Source organism: Littorina saxatilis, linkage group LG2, assembly GCF_037325665.1.
Source record: "Littorina saxatilis isolate snail1 linkage group LG2, US_GU_Lsax_2.0, whole genome shotgun sequence".
Taxonomy (NCBI): domain Eukaryota; kingdom Metazoa; phylum Mollusca; class Gastropoda; order Littorinimorpha; family Littorinidae; genus Littorina; species Littorina saxatilis.
In genome coordinates this window covers 23234501-23253783 of record NC_090246.1, presented here as the reverse complement: position 1 = coordinate 23253783, position 19283 = coordinate 23234501, and the positions used below count along the sequence as shown (strand labels likewise).

At 42.9% G+C, this 19283-nt stretch overlaps 1 protein-coding gene across 2 annotated transcripts; it reads left to right on the top strand.

The window, feature by feature from the left end:
* Positions 1–2: 2 nt before the first annotated feature.
* On the top strand, positions 3–19027 carry LOC138958524 (programmed cell death protein 6-like). Of its 2 annotated transcripts, XM_070329714.1 has the most exons (8): positions 3–185; positions 418–822; positions 4810–4937; positions 11156–11230; positions 11720–11794; positions 12159–12327; positions 14319–14380; positions 16393–19027. In XM_070329714.1, the coding sequence occupies exons 1-7, from the start codon at positions 159–161 to the stop codon at positions 14358–14360; spliced, it is 921 nt and encodes a 306-aa protein (XP_070185815.1). In that variant the 5' UTR covers positions 3–158; the 3' UTR covers positions 14361–14380; positions 16393–19027. The 2 variants fall into 2 exon arrangements, with proteins under 2 accessions (XP_070185815.1, XP_070185816.1); XM_070329715.1 differs by lacking the exon at positions 14319–14380.
* Positions 19028–19283: the final 256 nt, after the last annotated feature.

The window sequence follows — 19283 nt, the reverse complement described above, 5'->3', positions numbered from 1 at the left end:
CCTTCCTGTGATGGCTCAATCCCGAAGTTGATTCAACTCCACCTGACAACATTTCCGCAATACTGTGCTTTGATTGCGTTGTTCGATAAAGTGGTTGTTTTCTAAATCTTTTAGTGACTTCATTGGTTGTCAAAGTTTGTTTTGGACCGCAGTCTACAATGTGGGGAGCACCACAACAACAATACGTAAGTCTATACAATGTTCAACGTAATCCTAGCAGATACGTAGACTAAGTGAGTAAGTCAAATTTCGGAACTGAACATGATTATTGTTGTTTCATGTTTTTGGGTAATTGTCATTTTTATGATATAAGTTGTATTAGTGTATCTGTCTTTCTTCTGCTTCTAAAGAGTTCCAGTCTTAGGTCTAGTTTTATTTTGGTGAGATCTTGTCTATTTTTCGTTTTGGGGACAACAGGGTGGGTATGGACAACCCCAACAGCAGCAAAACCAGCCACCCAGTGGCCAGCAACAGCAGCAGTACGGTCAACCAAGACAAGCTTACGGCCAGCCACAATACGGCCAACCGCAGCAAGGCCAACCCCAGTACGGCCAACCGCAGCAAGGCCAACCGCAGTACGGACAACCGCAGTACGGACAGCCCCAGTACGGCCAGCCCCAGTACGGCCAGCCACAGCAACAACAGCAGTATGGAGCACCCCAGGGATACCAGCAAGGACCGAGGGCAGGTGCTCCTCCCCCTTACGGTGCTCCACCCCAAGGGCCACCTGGGTATGGAAGCGCCCCGGCCCCTGGAGGCTACGGAGGTTATGCTCCTGCTCCCCCACCTGGCGTCAGTCAGGAGCTGTGGGGCTGGTTTCAGGTGAGCTGTCATGATAATATGTTATGTCAAGTGCTGTGGGGCTGGTTTCAGGTGAGCTGTCATGATAATATGTAATGTCAAGTGCTGTGGGGCTGGTTTCAGGTGAGTTGTCATGTTATATATATATATGGGTCATTCTCAGAAATGGTGGTCCAAAGTGTTACATACAAAGTAAAAAATAAATTGTCAAGAAATACAAAATAATTGTTTTTACTATGAAGTCTATTGTTTGCTATACATAATAATGCAAAAATTAGACAAAAAGAGTAATTGGTTACTGAATAAGAGACGTTTTAAAGTGTTGTATTTACGTAATGAATGTTGTAACATGGAAACCAAATTCCAACTTTAAACCACCTAAGCCTTCAATCCTTTGTGCATTTTTTATCAGTTCTGCAGTATTTTTGTGTTCTACCCAACACATTCTAGTTATGAAAGGTAAGGACTTCAACTAATATTGGTAAAAAAATGACATTTGGAACTGACTAAGGTGAATGTCGTAACACAGAAACGAAATGCTTGAACCACTTTCGGTTCCTGTGCGACAGACATGAATCTGCACTGTTTGGCCTTTCCTGCCGGCAAAACCCGTCTGACCCAAAATAACTACACAAAACACAATTCGTCAGAGTTTGCTGTATTTGTTGAAAGTTCCTGTTGCGTTCAGATTACCCATTTTAAGTACTTGATGAATGTCGAACATCGACAATCAGAGGATACGAAAACTTCTTGGCTGCTTTGTTCCGCTAAACTTCGCGCTTTGAGAGACTGTTTGCACTCGATATCCTTCCGACACTACATTGTCGCCATCCGCGGTGTGTAAGTTTGTGACAAAGCTTTGCAGGCTCGACAATTAAGTAAAAACTATCTTCAGTCGTAACGTAGGTCGGGAAACGACGCCATGAGTTTCAGCAAATGATATGATTCTGGTGTTTTCTGTGAATATTTGGCTGTGATTCAAAGGACTATTTTCTTGTTCGAACTTCCTGTGCGCCAAAGAGCTAAAAATAGCCGTGATGTGGCAAAGTCATGGAGCACATTGCTGTCCGATGTTCGCGCGTCGAGTCAGGATACGATGCGTTACGACATTCAGAATTTTTTGTTCAAAGCCCGTAACTTCAAATTCAGCGTGAGTTTTTGCAAAGATGTGTTGCTACGTCCAAGACTGAACTCCTGACTGTCGATTGCAGTAATTTGTTGGTGTTTGCATGTTTGCATTTAGCCATGAGACTGAACATATTGTTGATCACGAAAGTCGTGTAACGCTTCGGCGATCCGGAAACGGCCGAACTTCGCAATTGAAAAGCACACAAAAACAACACCAACGTATAGAAACCATTTTTATTGACATACAACAATGCTTTAATGTCTCAGGAATAGATTCAGATGAAAAAAGTCGTGGTAGAAATAATTTTAATTTACTTTTTCATGATTTCAAATGTGTCACCCCTACTCACTCTCACTGGACCACCATTTCTGAGAATGACCCATATATGTAATGTCAAGTGCTGTGGGACTGGTTTGAGGTGAACTGTCATGATACTATGTAATGTCAAGTGCTGTGGGGCTGGTTTCAGGTGAGTTGTCATGATAATATGTAATGTCAAGAGCTGTGGGGCTGGTTTCAAATGAGCTGTCATGATAATATGTAATGTCACACGCTTTCCTTCTTTGCCACTACTAAAGCAAACGTGTGCAAGATTGTATGTTACACACATTGGAGCATGTGCAAGAATGGATTCAAACTCGAAATCGTCCCTCCAAAAGCCCCAAAATGCACACACGACTTTTATTTTTCCTGCTGTTATCGTTTCTTCTCTTTACAAATTCTTCAACGCTGAGAATACTGAAAACGGCATCCCAGACGACAGTACTGTTTCCATACGCGAATTTAGCTGCCCTTGGAAAGTGGCTCGCTCAGGAGGCCTGTTAGTCTGACACTGGAAGGACAGAGTTCTGAACATAGATGACAAAGATCCCGGAAAGAACAAACATTTCGCGGATGCAGACACAGAAAGACGTCATGAAGAATGCGATGCTTCAAAAGATACAGACTGTGATGATGACTGTGACGTCATTCACATCTATATACCGAGACGTCATTCATAGTTGTTCGGTCATTTCCGTCAAAAAGTAGATCTCTCGACAATGGCTGCTCCTGTGTTTAGGTTTGTCAAACTTGAGTACACAAAACGTGTTTGTTCTTTCCTCTGTTGAAGCTGTGAGACATAAATGCTATTCCGACTTGGTCGTGTGACAGAGTTTTCTTCCACACTCGATTAGCTGATGTCTAACTCAGCCTCACGGCTTCGTTAGACAATCAACGTAATCTCGTGTGGAAGAAAACGTCTGTCACACGACCAAGTCTGAATAGCAGGTAATGTCAAGTTCTGTGGGGCTGGTTTCAGGTGAGCTGTCATGATAGTATGTAATGTCAAGTGCTGTGGGGCTGCTTTGAGGTGAGCTGTCATGAAAGTATGTAATGTCAAGTGCTGTGGGGCTGGTTTCAGGTGAGCTGTCATGATAGTATGTAATGTCAAGTGCTGTGGGGCTGGTTTGAGGTGAGCTGTCATGTTCTTAGGCCATGGTCTTCAACAGTGACACATGTTTGCTTTTTTTGATCTGGCGCATTGATGAGACCCCTGGCCTGTCGACCATCAGATAGTTTTGACATGTAGGAGGTCTTCTAACCAAACATTTTCCTATTAAGTGTGTTTGTGATTGTTTGTCTATCTCATCTGTGTGTGTCTGTGGGAACAGAACCTCTGTAATTCCATCTGGTCTGAAGCAGCCTGTAATACTGCAAATCACAACAAAACATATATAAATTATAATCCCCGTAGAAAAAAAATAGAAAACAAGTCGCGTAAGGCGAAATTACTTCATTTAGTCGAGCTGTGGAACTCACAGAATGAAACTGAACGTAGTCCGCCGCTAGTGCAAAAGGCAGTGAAAGTGACGAGCCTGTTTGGCGTGGTAGCGGTTGCGCTGTGCTTCATAGCATGCTTTACTGTACCTCTTTTCGTTTTAAGTTTCTGAGCGTGTTTGTCATCCAAACATATCATATCTATATGTTTTTTGAATCAGGAACCGACAAGGAATAAGATGAAATTGTTTTTAAATCGATTTCGGAAATTTAATTTTGATCATAATTTTTATATTTTTAATTTTCAGATCTTGTTTTTAATCCAAATATAACATATTTATATGTCTTTGGAATCAGAACATGATAAAGAATAAGATGAACGTAAATTTGGATCGTTTTAAAAAAAAAAATATTTTTACAATTTTCAGATTTTTAATGACCAAAGTCATTAATTAATTTTTAAGCCACCAAGCTGAAATGCAATACCGAAGTCCGGCCTTCGTCGAAGATTGCTTGGCCAAAATTTCAATCAATTTGATTGAAAAATGAGGGTGTGACAGTGCCGCCTCAACTTTTACAAAAAGCCGGATATGACGTCATCAAAGACATTTATCGAAAAAATGAAAAAAACATCCGGGGATATCATTCCCAGGAACTCTCATGTAAAATTTCATAAAGATTGGTCCAGTAGTTTAGTCTGAATCGCTCTACACACACACACGCACAGGCAGACAGACAGACAGACACACACACACACACACACATACACCACACCCTCGTCTCGATTCCCCCCTCTACGTTGAAACATTTAATCAAAACTTGACTAAATGTAAAAAGAGACTTTTTCTTTTTGTAGCCACAACATTTGATGTAGGGGTCCAGCTGACCTATTTTCTTCTGAGTGCATCTATAGGAATGATACTGGTTTACGAAGTGTGGGTCTGAGAGTTCTCCTCAGTCTGGGGGGGGGGGGGGGGGGGGGGTAAGGGTAAAGGAGGGGGGGAAGTAAGGGGGGGACGGGTGCTTGAAAATTGTTGTAATTGTATGGAATATTTTGATTTTACAGAAACTAAGAATGGAACTTTGTATTTTTATGATGTTGTGGGTGATTGTTGTCATAGGCAGTTGATCAAGACCGCTCGGGGAAGATAACTGCTGAAGAGCTGCGGCAGGCTTTAATGAATGGCAACATGTCTCCATTCAACACCGAGACATGCCGTCTAATGATTGGCATGTTTGATCGAGATCGGTAAGTTTCATTCATGTATTCCAGTATGATTGCACAGTTTAGGTCTTTTGAATCGATTATTTTAAAATCTGACTGAAACATTCAAAATTAAAGAGAGCTTTTCTTACTTCTTTCTTCACCGACAGCCACAGCTGCACATTTTGTTAAAAGAAAAGAATAAACTGAATTATATTTGTTGCAATGTGAATTGTTACAAAACTTCATTTCCAAACTGAGAAGTGTTGAAGAAAGAGCCTTTTAATTTAGATTTAGGTTTCTCAAATTGCATTGAAATATTGAAGTACATGTACCTGAATTTTAGAGTGTGTGTGTGTGTGTGTGTGTTTGCACAATATATGTGCTTGTCTGTTCAACTTTCAACGCACTTCAAAATCAACTGGAGAGTTAACATAACACATGTGTCCATCTATGGAAAGATGACACATTTTAATCTACTAATCAGCATTAAATTACATATTCTTACTCCGAGTCACATATTAGCATTGACGCAGTCGAGATGCTAGGTAGACTGAAAAAACGCTATCCCGTCTATAGTATAAGGGAAGCAACCCAAGCAAAAAAGTAGCAAGCTTGCTACCCTGGGTTGCCTCCCGTAGCGTGCATCACGCCACAGATCTCGTACCCAATACGAGACACCCTCATTCGACATCTTTCAGCCAGAGAGACAGGTCGTGCTGGATTTCGCTCCTAGGCTGTTGTTTGCTGTCTGCTTGACACCCACCAGCCTCGGCTCCCCGTCTGCTCATAGCTGTTTCTAGCGGTGAGATTGTTCCATTTTGTTGTTGTTTGCTTTGCCATTCTGCTGAGAATTTTCTCGTCCGCGGACTTGTGAATTTTGCTCGGTAGTTTGTTGCTGTGGCCGCCATTTTGGTCGCCATTTTTCGCTTACACGTGGTGTTTTTTGCTGGTTAGTTTGGGTCCGTGCTCGGACTTTTAGCGTCGACCAGTAGCACTATTACCTGCTTGTAACTTGTACTTTGTGCTAGTTTATTCTGCTGAAGTTTTAACGTCCTAGAGACTTGTGTATTTTCAGTAGTTTGTTTTCTCGCGTGACAGCATGTCTGATAGTGAGAAAAAGCGAGCGGCTAAGGCCGAGAGTAAGGGCAAAGGCCCTGGCAAACATAAGTCCTCGGCGTGCGGAAGGGACTTGTTTATTTCTACGTCTTCGGCTAGGAACCCCACGGTTCACGTTTCTGACCCGAAGACTAACTTCGTTTTTTCGGTGCCCATTTCGGCGCCGGAGGAAACTTCGTCTGGCTCGCGGGCGGCGGGCATTACCGCTACCACGTCCGTTTCGAACCCGGCGCCTGTGCCGGAGGCTGGCACTCTTGTGGCTAGCCTTTTGTCCTCTTTGCTTCCAGAAATTGAGATTGCGCGGACGGACCCTGTTTCCAGCTCTGCCTCCCTCCCGGGGGTGTGCGACCCTCGGTCGTTGGCTTCCTGTGTTCCTGTTGTGTCCGGATCACCTGTCCAGCCTGCTGGCTTCGGCGTTGGTGCTGGGGGCGGTGAACAGGGAGGCGTTTCTCTTCTCGGCCGGCGCTCGGTGGCTACCGCTTGCGGGAGTGCACCTGAGCAGGTCCCTTTTGGGATACGGTCGTCACAAGGTATGTGCTCGCAGCAGCCGTCCGCGGCAGCTGCACTTCCGGCTCCGGCCGGAAGTAGTGGTTCACTGGACAGCGGACAGACCATGGTCCCTGCCGGTTTGAGCTACGAATTACGTAAGCAGCCGTCCGCGGCAGCTTCCCTTCCGGCTCCGGCCGGAAGTAGTGGTTCACTGGACAGCGGACAGACCATGGTCCCTGCCGGTTTGAGCTACGAATTACGTAAGCAGCCGTCCGCGGCAGCTTCCCTTCCGGCTCCGGCCGGAAGTAGTGGTTCACTGGACAGCGGACAGACCATGGTCCCTGCCGGTTTGAGCTACGAATTACGTAAGCAGCCGTCCGCGGCAGCTTCGCTTCCGGCTCCGGCCGGAAGTGTTGGTTCACTGGTTTGCGGACAGCCCATGGTCCCTTCCGGTTCGAGCCTTGCCCTGCTACAGCAGCCGTTTCCGGCAGCTGCTCTTCCTGCCTGGGCAGGAAATGTAGGTCAAACGGGTCGTGCACAGTCATCTGTCACTTCCGGTTCCGGCCTAGGGCTTCCGGGTTGTGGCTTGCAGACTCCTCAGCACCAGCTATGGCATAGTTCTGCTGTTGCGTCTGCACTCCCTGCTCCTCCCGGCTTTTCCGGTTCGGTTCCCGCTGCTTCCGTTGTGTCGCCGGTGAATTTCGAATACGGTGGTTCTCCTGGGCATACAGGCTTTTTGCCTCTGTTGGGACAGCAGCAGCCACCCACTTCGGTGGTGGCCGCTAGCTCCTCTCTTCAGCTGCCTTCGGTCGTTGGTGACTCTCATCTTCCTCTTAGTCAGGGGTGCGAGTTTCATCGATGGCCAACAGGATGGGCGTTCGGCTTACGGCCTTCCCTCGCAGCGTCATTTGTCGGGTTCTTTTGGCTATGAGCCGTCCCCTTCAGGTGGCGTTTCGGACTTCGGGTCCGTGTACGAGGAGCAGCTGCCTTCGGCGGCTCTGGCCAGCTTCCGAATTTACGTCAGCAGTCGTTCGCGGCAGCCGCTTCCAGCTCCGGCCGGAAGTAGAGGTTCACTTGCTAGTGCACAGACTACTGTCACGTCTGGCTCGAGCCTTGTCCTATGACAGCGGTCGCCCGCGACAGCTGTTCTTCCGGTTCCGACCGGAAGTGTAGGTTCACTGGTTAGTGCACAGGCTACTGTCACGTCCGGTTCGAGCCTTGCCTTACGTCGGCAGTCGTACGCGACAGCGGCACTTCCGGTTCACGGAAGTAGTGCCTCGTTGGAAGGTGGACAAATAATGATCCCATCCGGCTTGAGCTGCGCTATACGTAAGCAGTCGTCCGCGACAGCTTCTCTTCCGGCTCCGGCTGGAAATGTTAGTTCATCGGGGTGTGGGCAGCCCATGGCCCTTTCCGGTTTGAGCTTTGCCCTTTGCACGGCAGCCATTTCCGGCAGCTTCGCTTCCGGCCTTGGCAGGAGGGTAGGTCAAGCGGGTAGTGCACAGGTTACTGTCACTTCCGGTTCTGGCCTACGGCCTACCTTTGGGTTCCGAGCTTCAGCTCGTAGGTGGCTCAGCACCAGCTTTGGCATAGCGCTGCTGTTGCTGCCGCACTTCCGGCTCCTCCCGGATTTTCCGGTTCAGTTCCCGCTGCTTCCGTTTGGTCGCCGGTGAATTTCGAACAAGGCTTGCCCTATGGGCATACAGGCTTCTTGCCTCTGTTGGGACAGCAGCATCCACACACTCCGGTGGTGGCCGCGAGCTCCTCTCTCCCACTTTCCTTGGTTTTGATTCCTCTCATCCTCCTCTCAGTTAGGGAATGAGCACAATCGATTGCCAACATGAAGGACTGCGGTCGGCAAAGAGGAAGCAGCTACTTCTGGTTTGAAGAATCGCCCTTAGTAGCTTTTCGCCTTTTTGCCTTTTCGCCGAGCCCCCCTCTTCGACAGGGGGTGGCCTCCGGCGTCGGTTTCGTTGCTGGTTCCTCAGGGTTCAGCTTCGGAGCTGGCATCGGAATGCCTTGCCGCTCCTGCGCAGGCTTCCTCCTTCGTGCCCTTAGCGGACCAGAGAAAGTTGCCTTGGCCAAGGTCGTCTCATAGCTGCCTGTTGGCCTTTCCCCGTCCGCGTGCACCGTGCCAGAAGCAGGGGATCGAGACCAACAGAGAACAGCGGTTCCCTTCTTTTGAGCTTCAATTTGAAAGCAGCAAAAGCAGGCCGCTCCTAAGCAGGCTATACCTAGCGGACTCAGCCTAAGCGGCCTACGTCCTCAGCTCAGGTGAGATTGTTTCTTTCACAGCCGTCATAGGACGCTGGGTTTTTGAAACAACAGCCGGCCTTAGGGCTTCGGGGTTTTAGCCTCGGCGGGAGCAACAGCCATTTCATCCGTTGGAGGTGGTGGTTGTTGTTTTCCTTGTGCTTGTGGCTTCGGGCTTCGACATTCTTTCTCTTTCCCAGCGTATGGGTGCTGAGAGGTCGATTTCCGTTTAAAGGGGGTTTCTGCCTTTGGGCTTCCCCGTTTTCTCTTGCCACCAGCTTCTGGACTTGGTCCAGGTTTGTCTTTCGCCGAGTCTGACTTTGTCTTTCTCTAGCGATCAGACGCGTTCTGGTGTTTCGTCCAAACTTAAGGTTCACTTGAGTTGGCCTCGGAAGTAACATTCAGATTGTCCTGAGGGTGCATTGTCTGGGCAACGCATGTTTGAGAAGTCATTCTTGGCTTGTCACTTTTTCTCAGGTTTTTTGGCTACTCCTCCCCTTTGTGGGCAGAGGTCTAGCTAATGTTCCAGTTTTCTCGGTGCTGGCCTCTAGGCCAGCATCTTTTTCGGCGGCCGAAACTTTTGGTTTCTTACTGTGCCTGTGTACTTTGAGTACTTTGGCGCAATGGCCGGCCTACGGGCAGCAAGGCTCTCGGCCTTAGCCTGTGTTATAGTCTCCTGCCTGTCGTGTTGCGACTTTGGCAATTGGTTCTTGTGACTGCGGATTTCGTCTCTTCCTCTTCTCCATCATGCTTGCATGATGTGAGTTGGGACGATTTCTGCCGGGTTGGGCTTCCGGCCTGGTCACCCCTTCTTCACTTGCAACTATGACTATTACTGAGAACTCTGGTCTCGGGAGGCTGACGGCTGGTTCGCTTCACGGTTTTCCGTCTTTCTTACCAGCTTCGTCCTTTCTGTTTCGGGTTTTTTGATTCATTTTCAATTACCTACAAGCAGTCTGCTCTGAGATCACGCTGGCTTTCGTCATTTTGTTTCCGGTCTCCGGTCACATTAGGATTTGGCCACTGCGGGTCCGCATTTGCGGTGCTTAGGCACTACCTTAGGTCGCTTCGTCCCCTTTTTTACCCCTCTCTCTGCTTGCGCAGGGAGGGGCAAGGGACGACTGGTGACCGTCTCCCTTGAGTTTTGCTCATTGAGGTGGACCCTGGTACTTGATACTCAGGCGTCTCTCTCTTTCCGGTTTGGAGTTTGGTCACTCTTCCGGAGCTGACTGTTCTCTCAACGGCCTTTGGGCCTCACTCCATCCCAAAGTTTTCTTACTTTGGCATGTTTGCCTTATGGTCTCCGTGAGGGTCGGTCCTTTTCAGGGCTTAGCCGGCAACCTTACGCACGGATCTTTTCCAGGCCATTAGCATTTCCTTCCATTTAAGGGGGGGGGGGGGGGGCAGCTTGTCCTTCCCTCTACTTGGTCGGGTTTATCCAAGACTGGGGTCCTTTTCCGGACTGTTTTATGGTTCAGAAAATTGGAAGAAGTGCTGGGCACAGCTTACTGGCTCTCTGAGGTTGTCTTTCGCATTCTTGCCTGAGAGACATCTCGGCTGTCAATCAGGGTGGTTCTCGGTCCGATTCTGTCCTTTGGCAGTGGGCCAGTTCCTGGCAAGGGTTTAGAGTGAGTCAGTGGTTGCTTTCTCACGGGATCCTTTCCTGACTTTTGGCAGTGGGCCAGTTTCTCGGCAAGGGATTTTCTTGCCTTCCGCCTTGTCATAGCTTATGCTATCTTTCCCTCGGCTCGGCCTGAGCTCTTTTCCAGGGCCTTGGCCTTTTTTGCCTATGGGGTTTGGATGATGTCCTGCGCACAGCTTCTGGCGCTAGGATTTTGTCTTATCAGGTTCTGCAGACATTGCTGCCCTCTGTCAGGATGGGTCTCGGCCTGTTCCTTCCTTGGCGGCAGCTGGCTTTTGTCTCTCCAGAACTTTAGAGTGAGTTTGAACTTTTTGATCTTACCCACCACCTTGTTGGAGTTATCTGCTAATATGTGACTCGGAGTAAGAATATGTAATTTAATCGAAAATTTTTAATTAAATTTTCATTTGATTAATATACTTACCCGAGTCACATAGGTAATTCCCTCCCACCTTCCCCGCTTTTAGTTTCTTTGTATTCTAGAAGTCGAATGAGGGTGTCTCGTATTGGGTACGAGATCTGTGGCGTGATGCACGCTACGGGAGGCAACCCAGGGTAGCAAGCTTGCTACTTTTTTGCTTGGGTTGCTTCCCTTATACTATAGACGGGATAGCGTTTTTTCAGTCTACCTAGCATCTCGACTGCGTCAATGCTAATATGTGACTCGGGTAAGTATATTAATCAAATGAAAATTTAATTAAAAATTTTCGATTTTCGTTCATGTTACCTGACGCTCATCTTATGGCTGTGTCTGTGGCAGGAGTGGAACAATTGACGTTCAGGAGTTTGCTGCCCTTTGGAAATATGTCCAGGACTGGAAGGGTTGTTTTGACAGGTAGTGTGATTGTATTGTACTATTGCAGTTGCATGTATCCCTATTTGTGTTTTGCGTATTGTTACTTGCTGTTTGGCCGTGTTTTTATCATATATATATATATTTACATATATGGGGTCTTGAGGTTTAAGTTGATTCCTTTGCATTTTGTAAATTGATTTCTGACTGAAGTGAGTCCTGTCTCAGTTAACTACTAGTGAAGTTTTTATTTTGGCATCTGGCATCTGATTCCTGAATACAGTTTGTGACAGTTATCTGACTTGATATTTTGTGACTTTGGGATAAAATGGGGGGGGGGGGGGGGGGGGCATGTGAATACATTTTTATGGTGACACAAACATATTCTGCAGATCTGTCTATTGTTCAAAACATTTTGCTTCAATGTTCAGAATTTCTGTTTGTCATTTGGTATCTTCTGTTGAAAGAATGTCTCAACGTTGATGTGTCTCAGAGTAGAGCATCGTGTGAACTGATATTTGTTGTGTGCAGGTTTGATACGGATCGGTCTGGAAACATTGACGTTAATGAGCTGAACAATGCATTCCGCACCTTTGGGTACAACTTGTAAGTATAGAAAGCTATCACCCTTGGTGTAAAGTTCAGTCATAAATGACTTGTGTGTGTGTGTGTGTGTATGTGTGTGTGGGTGGATGTGTGCACGATTGTGTGTGATTATTTAAGCATGCTTTCTTTTAAATACAGATGTGCTATCTTCTGTGCAGGGTGAACTAGGATTTTTATCACAGATGCATCCAGGCTTGCAAATTTGTTTCAGTGAAGATTAATTCCAAAAGCACAAAGTCCTTGTTGCTGATATGCAAACAACATGTTTAAAATGATTTTAATTGTGTTGTTCAGATTACTCTTCTCTTGCAGGTGAACTCACTTCTATCAATCACTTATCAGTGATGCATTTTCCATGTCACAGGTCACCTCAGTTTTCGCAGTTGGTGGTTCGAATGTTCGATCGCAGCGGCAGGGGCACCATCAACTTTGATGATTTCATCCAGGCATCTGTGATGTTGAAGTCTTTCACTGACAAGTTCCGTAACAAAGATACCAACCAGCAGGGGATGATTCGCATCAGCTATGAGGAGGTGAGTTGAACTAGTCAGACTTTGGCTTTTGATGATGAGATACATTTTACATTTTTATCCAGATTTATTTGGTTGAGGTGGATTCTGACTTTTTTTAAGGTAAAAAGTATACATTCTGTTTGATTCACCTCAGTAACTAGGAGTGTGACACGCATGCACCTACGCACACAGACATCCACACATGTTTGTAGCTGCTGTTTTGTTTGAACTGTTAACTTGTTAGCTGCCAGTAAATATTTCTATGCAAAGGATTACCTGAATTGACAACTTACAATGTGCACTTGATGTATAAATGAATACACCACACACTCGCACAATGTTTTTTCGTTGTTTTTACATTTGGTCAAGTTTTGACTAAATGTTTTAACATAGAGATGAGGGTCGTGGTGTATGTGTATCTGTCTATCTGTGTGAGTGTGTGTGTGTGTGTGTAGAGCGATTCAGAGAAACCCCCCGCGGGTTAGGGGGAAGAATTTACCCGATGCTCCCCAGCATGTCGTAAGAGGCGACTAACGGATTCTCCTTTTACCCTTGTTAAGTGTTTCTTATATAGAATATAGTCAATGTTTGTAAAGATTTTAATTGATTGCATCGTATTCTTCATCAAATTCTGAATCTAAAAATATTTACATATATATGTCATGTTTACTCTTAAAATGTGATCACAATGATCAAAAATAGGTTAATTAGTACTACAATTATAATTTAAAAAATTGATCCAAAAATGATTTCATCTTATTCTTTATCATTTCCTGATTCCAAAAACATATAGATATATAATATGTTGTATTCAAAACAAGCTCAAAAAATTAAAAAGAATACAAACAAGTTGCGTGAAGCGATATAAAAACATTTAGTCAAGCTGTCGGCATCAAAGTAACAGATTAACACCAAAAAAACAGTCATCACCGAGACCATATTAAGATATTCTCGACTAACCATACCAAAAAAACGAGACGGGTCACGCTCGTCTCCGCGTAGCGTGCGAACGCATTACTTACTTAAACCTATTTTCTGTAATTCTGAGCACATTTTTATAGTAAACATGACATATGTATATGATGACATATGTATATGTTTATGAAATCAGGAGAAATAGCGGAATACGATGCAATCATTTTTGAATCTGTTAGTGAAAATTCGATTTAATGACAACTTTAATGAGCAAACTAATTAACTAATTTTTACGCTGCAGAGCTGAAATTCAATCCCATAGTCTGGACTTCGTCAAAGATTGCTTGACCAAAATTGCTGTCTATTTGATTGAAAAATGAGGTCGTGACCGTGCGGCCTCAACTTTCACAAAGAGCCGGATATGACGTCATCAAAGACATTTATAGAAAAAATTTAAAAAAACATCCGGGGATATCATACGTAGGAACTTTCATGTGAAATTTCATCAAGATATGTCCAGAAGTTTTCTCTGAATCGCTATACACACACACACACGCACACACACACATACAGACATACACCACGACCCTTGTCTCGATTCCTCGTCTATGTTAAAACATTTAGTCAAAACTTAAATGTAGAAAGCGCGCTTACCTGCTTAGCGCAATACGCTATCGCGCTATTCTGGCTTGTCAATTTCACTTCGTTTTGCACGTGAAAAGTGAGCTATTTCCTTCTCGGGGGGGATTGACGAACCTGTATTGTCTTGGTGAAAAAATGCAGTGCATTCCGTTTCAGTCCGTGAGTTCGACAGTTTGACTAAAAGTAGTAATTTCGCCTTACGCGACTTGTTCTTCTTCTTCTTTGTTGTTTATTAAATGATTTGTTGCCCTTGAAAGCAAGTTGCCCAGGACGTCAGCTGACGTCCTACAGGACGCGAAAGAAAGAGCACCACAGTTTACAAGTCCTATTTGAACACCTGTAGCATGACCATCAGTAATGCTTAGTATCTAAGTAATATTTGAATCATATAGCCTTGAGAAAGAGTTGCATATATCTGTTGTGTCAGCAGTCTGGTTCTTTTCTTTCCCCTTCAGTTTCTAGACATGGTTCTGGACACAACACTAATGAGATTGTGAAAGGAAAACCCAGAACACAGGTAAACATAACATTGAGCCACTACATTGTTTAAACACTGCTGTTCCTCTGCATGCACTGAATGTTGTAACAGCTGGACCTGAATAAAAAATGCATTTTCATCTGAAATCCTAAAGCAGTCCGGCAACAATTTACAGCAACAATTAAAGTGATTAGCAGAGGACAAACAATCTAAACGACGGCAGAAAATGTTTCTATTCAGACATGTTGCAGAATGTGTTTAAGGATTGGTGCATTTGGTTAGTGTCAAGCAATTTTCAGGCACTGATCTCTAATTTGGAATTAGAAAATTATGTATAATAATGAATAAAAGTAAGACAGCGCACGAGAAAAGAGGTTACATATACTGGGATTTGTTGACAAAGTCATGAACTTCAGCAAATGATGCCCAGTAAAAAGAGAAAATCAGATTTATACAATGATTCTCAGTTTGGAAATGGCAAATGCTTCTTAGGCCAAAAAAAAAAATAGTCTGTTTACGGTAACCCGACCGACCCTATTTTTTTCGCGCGACCCTAGACTTTTTTTTGGCATTTGGGGGAAAAGAAAAAAAAAAGTAAAAATATGGTTTTTTGGAGAAAAAAAAAGAAAAAAAAAATCCCGACCTACCGACCCTATTTTTTGGGCCTATGTTACCGTAAACAGACCTATTTTTTTGTGCCTTACTTGTTTTTGTGTCTAGAAAAGAGTGACTGAGGGCAAAGTGATGTGACAAAATACACAGAGTAACATTTTTAGGGGATATGAGAGAAACTAACAAAGTTTGTTTGTGTATTTGTTTGTTCGTTTGTGTGCTTGTTAGTTATGGGATTTTTGTATGTTTAACATTGTAATTCCCCTGCTTTTGTCTGCACTGGTACTGTAGTTCACAAGTATGAAATACATACTGACATACATGTCCCCTGTTAGATGACCACTTGTGTATTTTATTTGATGTGTGTAGTTGTTGACTAACCTTGCTGTTTATTCTGGTGACTGTTTTAACTCAACCCTTTGTCAGTTGGTGTTTTCGCCCTTTGAGTGATGTTGTTTCATGCTAGCAAATTGACATGGATTACTTGTGTGATAGTTTTTTCTGTTTTTCATGGTTTGAAGTGAAAAATGTGTGTACTGTAGAACAAGAAAAAAGATTAGCAAGGATGAGAGCACGTGTTAGAGGAAAATTGGAGAGGGTGGGGGTACCGGAAGGGAGAGAAAATAAGGGGAGAGTGAAAGAAACATCATGCTTTGTAGTGACTAATCCCTTCTGTTTCTTACTTCATCGTTTTCTTTTTTCCTTTTTTTTTCCTTTTAAATTGTGTACTTATAGGCTGTTTATTTAGCAGGTTGTTGTTTTTAACTCAATTTTTGTTGTTTGTTTTGTGTGTGTGTGTTTCTTTATAACTTCCCACATCCCCAAATTAGTTTGAGGTATCATATCTCTTTGTGACAAATGCTAGGAGAAATGATAACACCTGCAAAAAAACTCAATCTGAATAACAGATCTTGACTAGCTCCAGTGAGTGACTTCCAAGAACACCTGATGTGAAACAATTAAGTATAACTGAATTACTTCTTATATTAATTTATTTATTCAGCAAATTTTTGTGTGTGAAAAAGTTATACTGTTGTGCTGTCATCTGAAAAGGGTATGTTTGTAGGTAGAGGTACATCATACATTTCGAACATCCCAAATAACGAACTAAGTTAAGTTCTAATACATGTTTTCTCATACATTTACAGAACATTTCAGATGTCAGGATGTTCAGTATATAATATCTCTCATAGCAGTGGAACATTTGCTGCTATTGCCATTTGGTGTCAATTAAGATATTTTTACCTATTTGATTTGACAAGCTTCAAGGCTGAGGTGATCTTGTTTGGTCTCTCTCTCTCTCTCTCTCTCTCTCTCTCTCTCTCTCTCTCTCTCTCTCTCTCTCTCTCTCTCTCTCTCTCTCTCTCTCTCTCTCTCTTTTGTTCCATTTCCAGTCCTTTTATCTCTCACTGATTTTGTATTCACATTTTATGTTCCAGTTCCTTGAAATGGTTTTGGACACGACACTCTTCAGTGTGTGAGAGGCAACTCCGGGTGCACTGAGTGCAGCGCTTTTGGACAGGTTCTCTCCCTTGGTACAACAACTCTTGCCTCCATGAGGTGTAATTAGACACAGGGAAGAAGACTTTTGTGTTCTTCATATGAACCGTGATGACGTAGAATTTTTGTTTTTTAAATTGTTATGTTGTTTAGTGATTCCTACAGATTCAGTTGCTGACCTGTGCAAGAAGCGACCAGAAGTTATTGTTTGGTTTTAATTGTTATCCTTGTGTTATCATGCATGTCTACACTGTTTGTCTCTCAGTTAACGGTAAAGCATCGAGTTCTTATATGGAGGCTTACTATAAGTTTTTAATACTGATGAGTTTTATTTAAAATACAGGGATGGAAGTTTCCACCTGAATGTCAGGAATGTCTTGTTTAAGAAATAATTTCCTTAGAGTTTTCCCTGATTTTAGAACCATTGAGTGTGTCAAACTCATGGAAAATCATGGAGCAAAGATTGATTAAAAAACAAAGCTAGCTACCTAGCTTCCAGGCAAAATTTCCTGATTTCCAAAAATGATCATCTTTCATCCCTGAAAATAACTATTAAGACTGTTCTAAAGAATGACGAAAAACGTAGTGACTGACAGTATACTGATTACCTGTGGTTAAATCAAACATTCAAGTAGCAAAATACAATGTAGCACCAAGTAACAAAATGTGTATGCATAACATGTGATACATGATATAGGACAGTGACAAAGTATGGTACTTTCCAGAGCAAGCACACATCAGGATTGACCAAGCGAATAGGTATTCGGAGGCATTCAAATGAATGGTTTAGTGAGGACAGAAAAGTCTGATAACGTGATAGCAAAATCTGGGGTTCAGAACTACAGCAGAGGTTTGTTAATCTATGACATATGTTTGTGTCAGAACTTGTTTTGTGAACTGGAATGACATTGTTTAATGTGTGTAAGTGTATGTCATCATGATAACGAGGTTGTGCTTAATTTGGCGATTATTCAATGAGGCCTGGGTTCATCTGTCTTTGTGTACTGAGTTTAAATCACAAATGTTGAGTCTGTGTATTGTAAAATTGTTTTGTTCAATTAAAACACCCACAGGCTGTTGCTATACAACTTACAAGAGCAGCTTATGAATTCATACAGTTGTTTTGTTCCCACTCATCGTTCCTGTTGACTGATAACACATTTACTAAAAAACTAACATGGAGGGGATGTGCGTTGTGTTTTCAGTGTCAAGAGTCGCTTATGATTTCCTTTTTTCTCTCATTGTAAGCACAGTCTTTTGCAAAGTTATTTGATGAATTTAAGGTTTCTGTTCATTTTTTTGTATCACTGTTAATACGTTCTTCATGCACTCACGGAATTTCAAAAAAGATGATGGACTGTTTGATGTGCAGCATTCTCCTTAAATCTTTGCTCAATTCTCTCTGTGTTGATGTTTTATTTGAGAGGAGTATTATATATAGATAATAATTTATCATTAATGGCAGTGATGAAATTCTCCTGTAACCTCTGTTGAAGGAAAAATAGATTGTTATGTAAATGGAAAACGAGAAACAGATGTATGGTTGTTCACTTATGTAAAATAGAGGAGAATGGAGTTGACCGTAATGTGTTTGTGTGAATTTCAGCAGAAAGGGACTGACTGTAATTTGCATAAAACTAAGGATAAGCCAATTAACTGTGAATTGTTTATGAGAATTTGAGGATAATTTAAATGATTGGGATGCATTTGTATGAACCTGAGAGGAAGGGAGTTATTTGTAGTTTGAGTGATTCTGAGGATTCTGGCTGTGTGTTGTTTTATTCTTTGTTTATTTCTGAAGTCTGCACTTTCTTTTTGTGTGTGTGGTCTATTGTTTAAAAGTTCTTACATCTTGATCACCTTACACCTATCAGTAAAGACATAGCTGCCAGATTGAAACATAAAAAGTTTCTTCAAAACAAATCATGTGTCTATCAGATAATTATCATAAATTATATCTATAAGTATAATAAGAATGCCAAATCGGAGAAAAACTGAACAATGTGTGTACTGTTAGTGCCTCTGGTGGTGTTGAATGATAAATGGGGTGGAGAGAGGCCAGTTGTAATATCTGTACTGGTGTATCTTGACCAAAACGGTTTTATACATTTGTTGTTTTTCTTACCAGTTTATGTACAGTAAGACATAACAGTAGCTATCATGTTGAATATAATGCTGATGTGATTTTCTTTACAATACCAATTACATAACATGACAAGCGCTAGTAGTGTATCATATTCAAAAGATTTTTTTTTTTTTTAATCTGTTTGCTGTGTTCTTTTATAATTTGTAAAACCAGTGAAAATTCAAGTGTATGATTTTGTTCTCTGTTATGTTGCCTTCTGCCTTTTTTTGTGTATCGCAGTAACCAGATCTATTCAACGCTGTATGTCGGAAGTATGTTTTGGTTTTTATTTGTATGTACTTTTTGGAAGCATATCTGTCTATGTATGCCTGTGATTAGTATACTCTTTTGAAGCTTGACTGTCTGTGTATGGCTATAATTATTTACCTAACTTTTAACAGTGTCATCTTTGATTAAACTTTGAATGGATTAATTTACCATGGAACTTTTGCACATTTCATTGTTTTCTCTTGGTGTGCCTGGGTTGATGTGTGAAGGTGGGGAGCTTATTGCCCACTAAGTGCGTTATAGTGAAAAAAGATGTCAACCCAATATAACGCACATTTTCTTTGTATAATTAAGAAATTCTAAGATTATGACTGTTTAAAAATGTTCATATTGCATAATGTTTGTGGTTTGCATTTAAAGGCACAGTAAGCCTCACGTAAACCATCACAGATACTGTCAGGCTTTTACACACAGTAC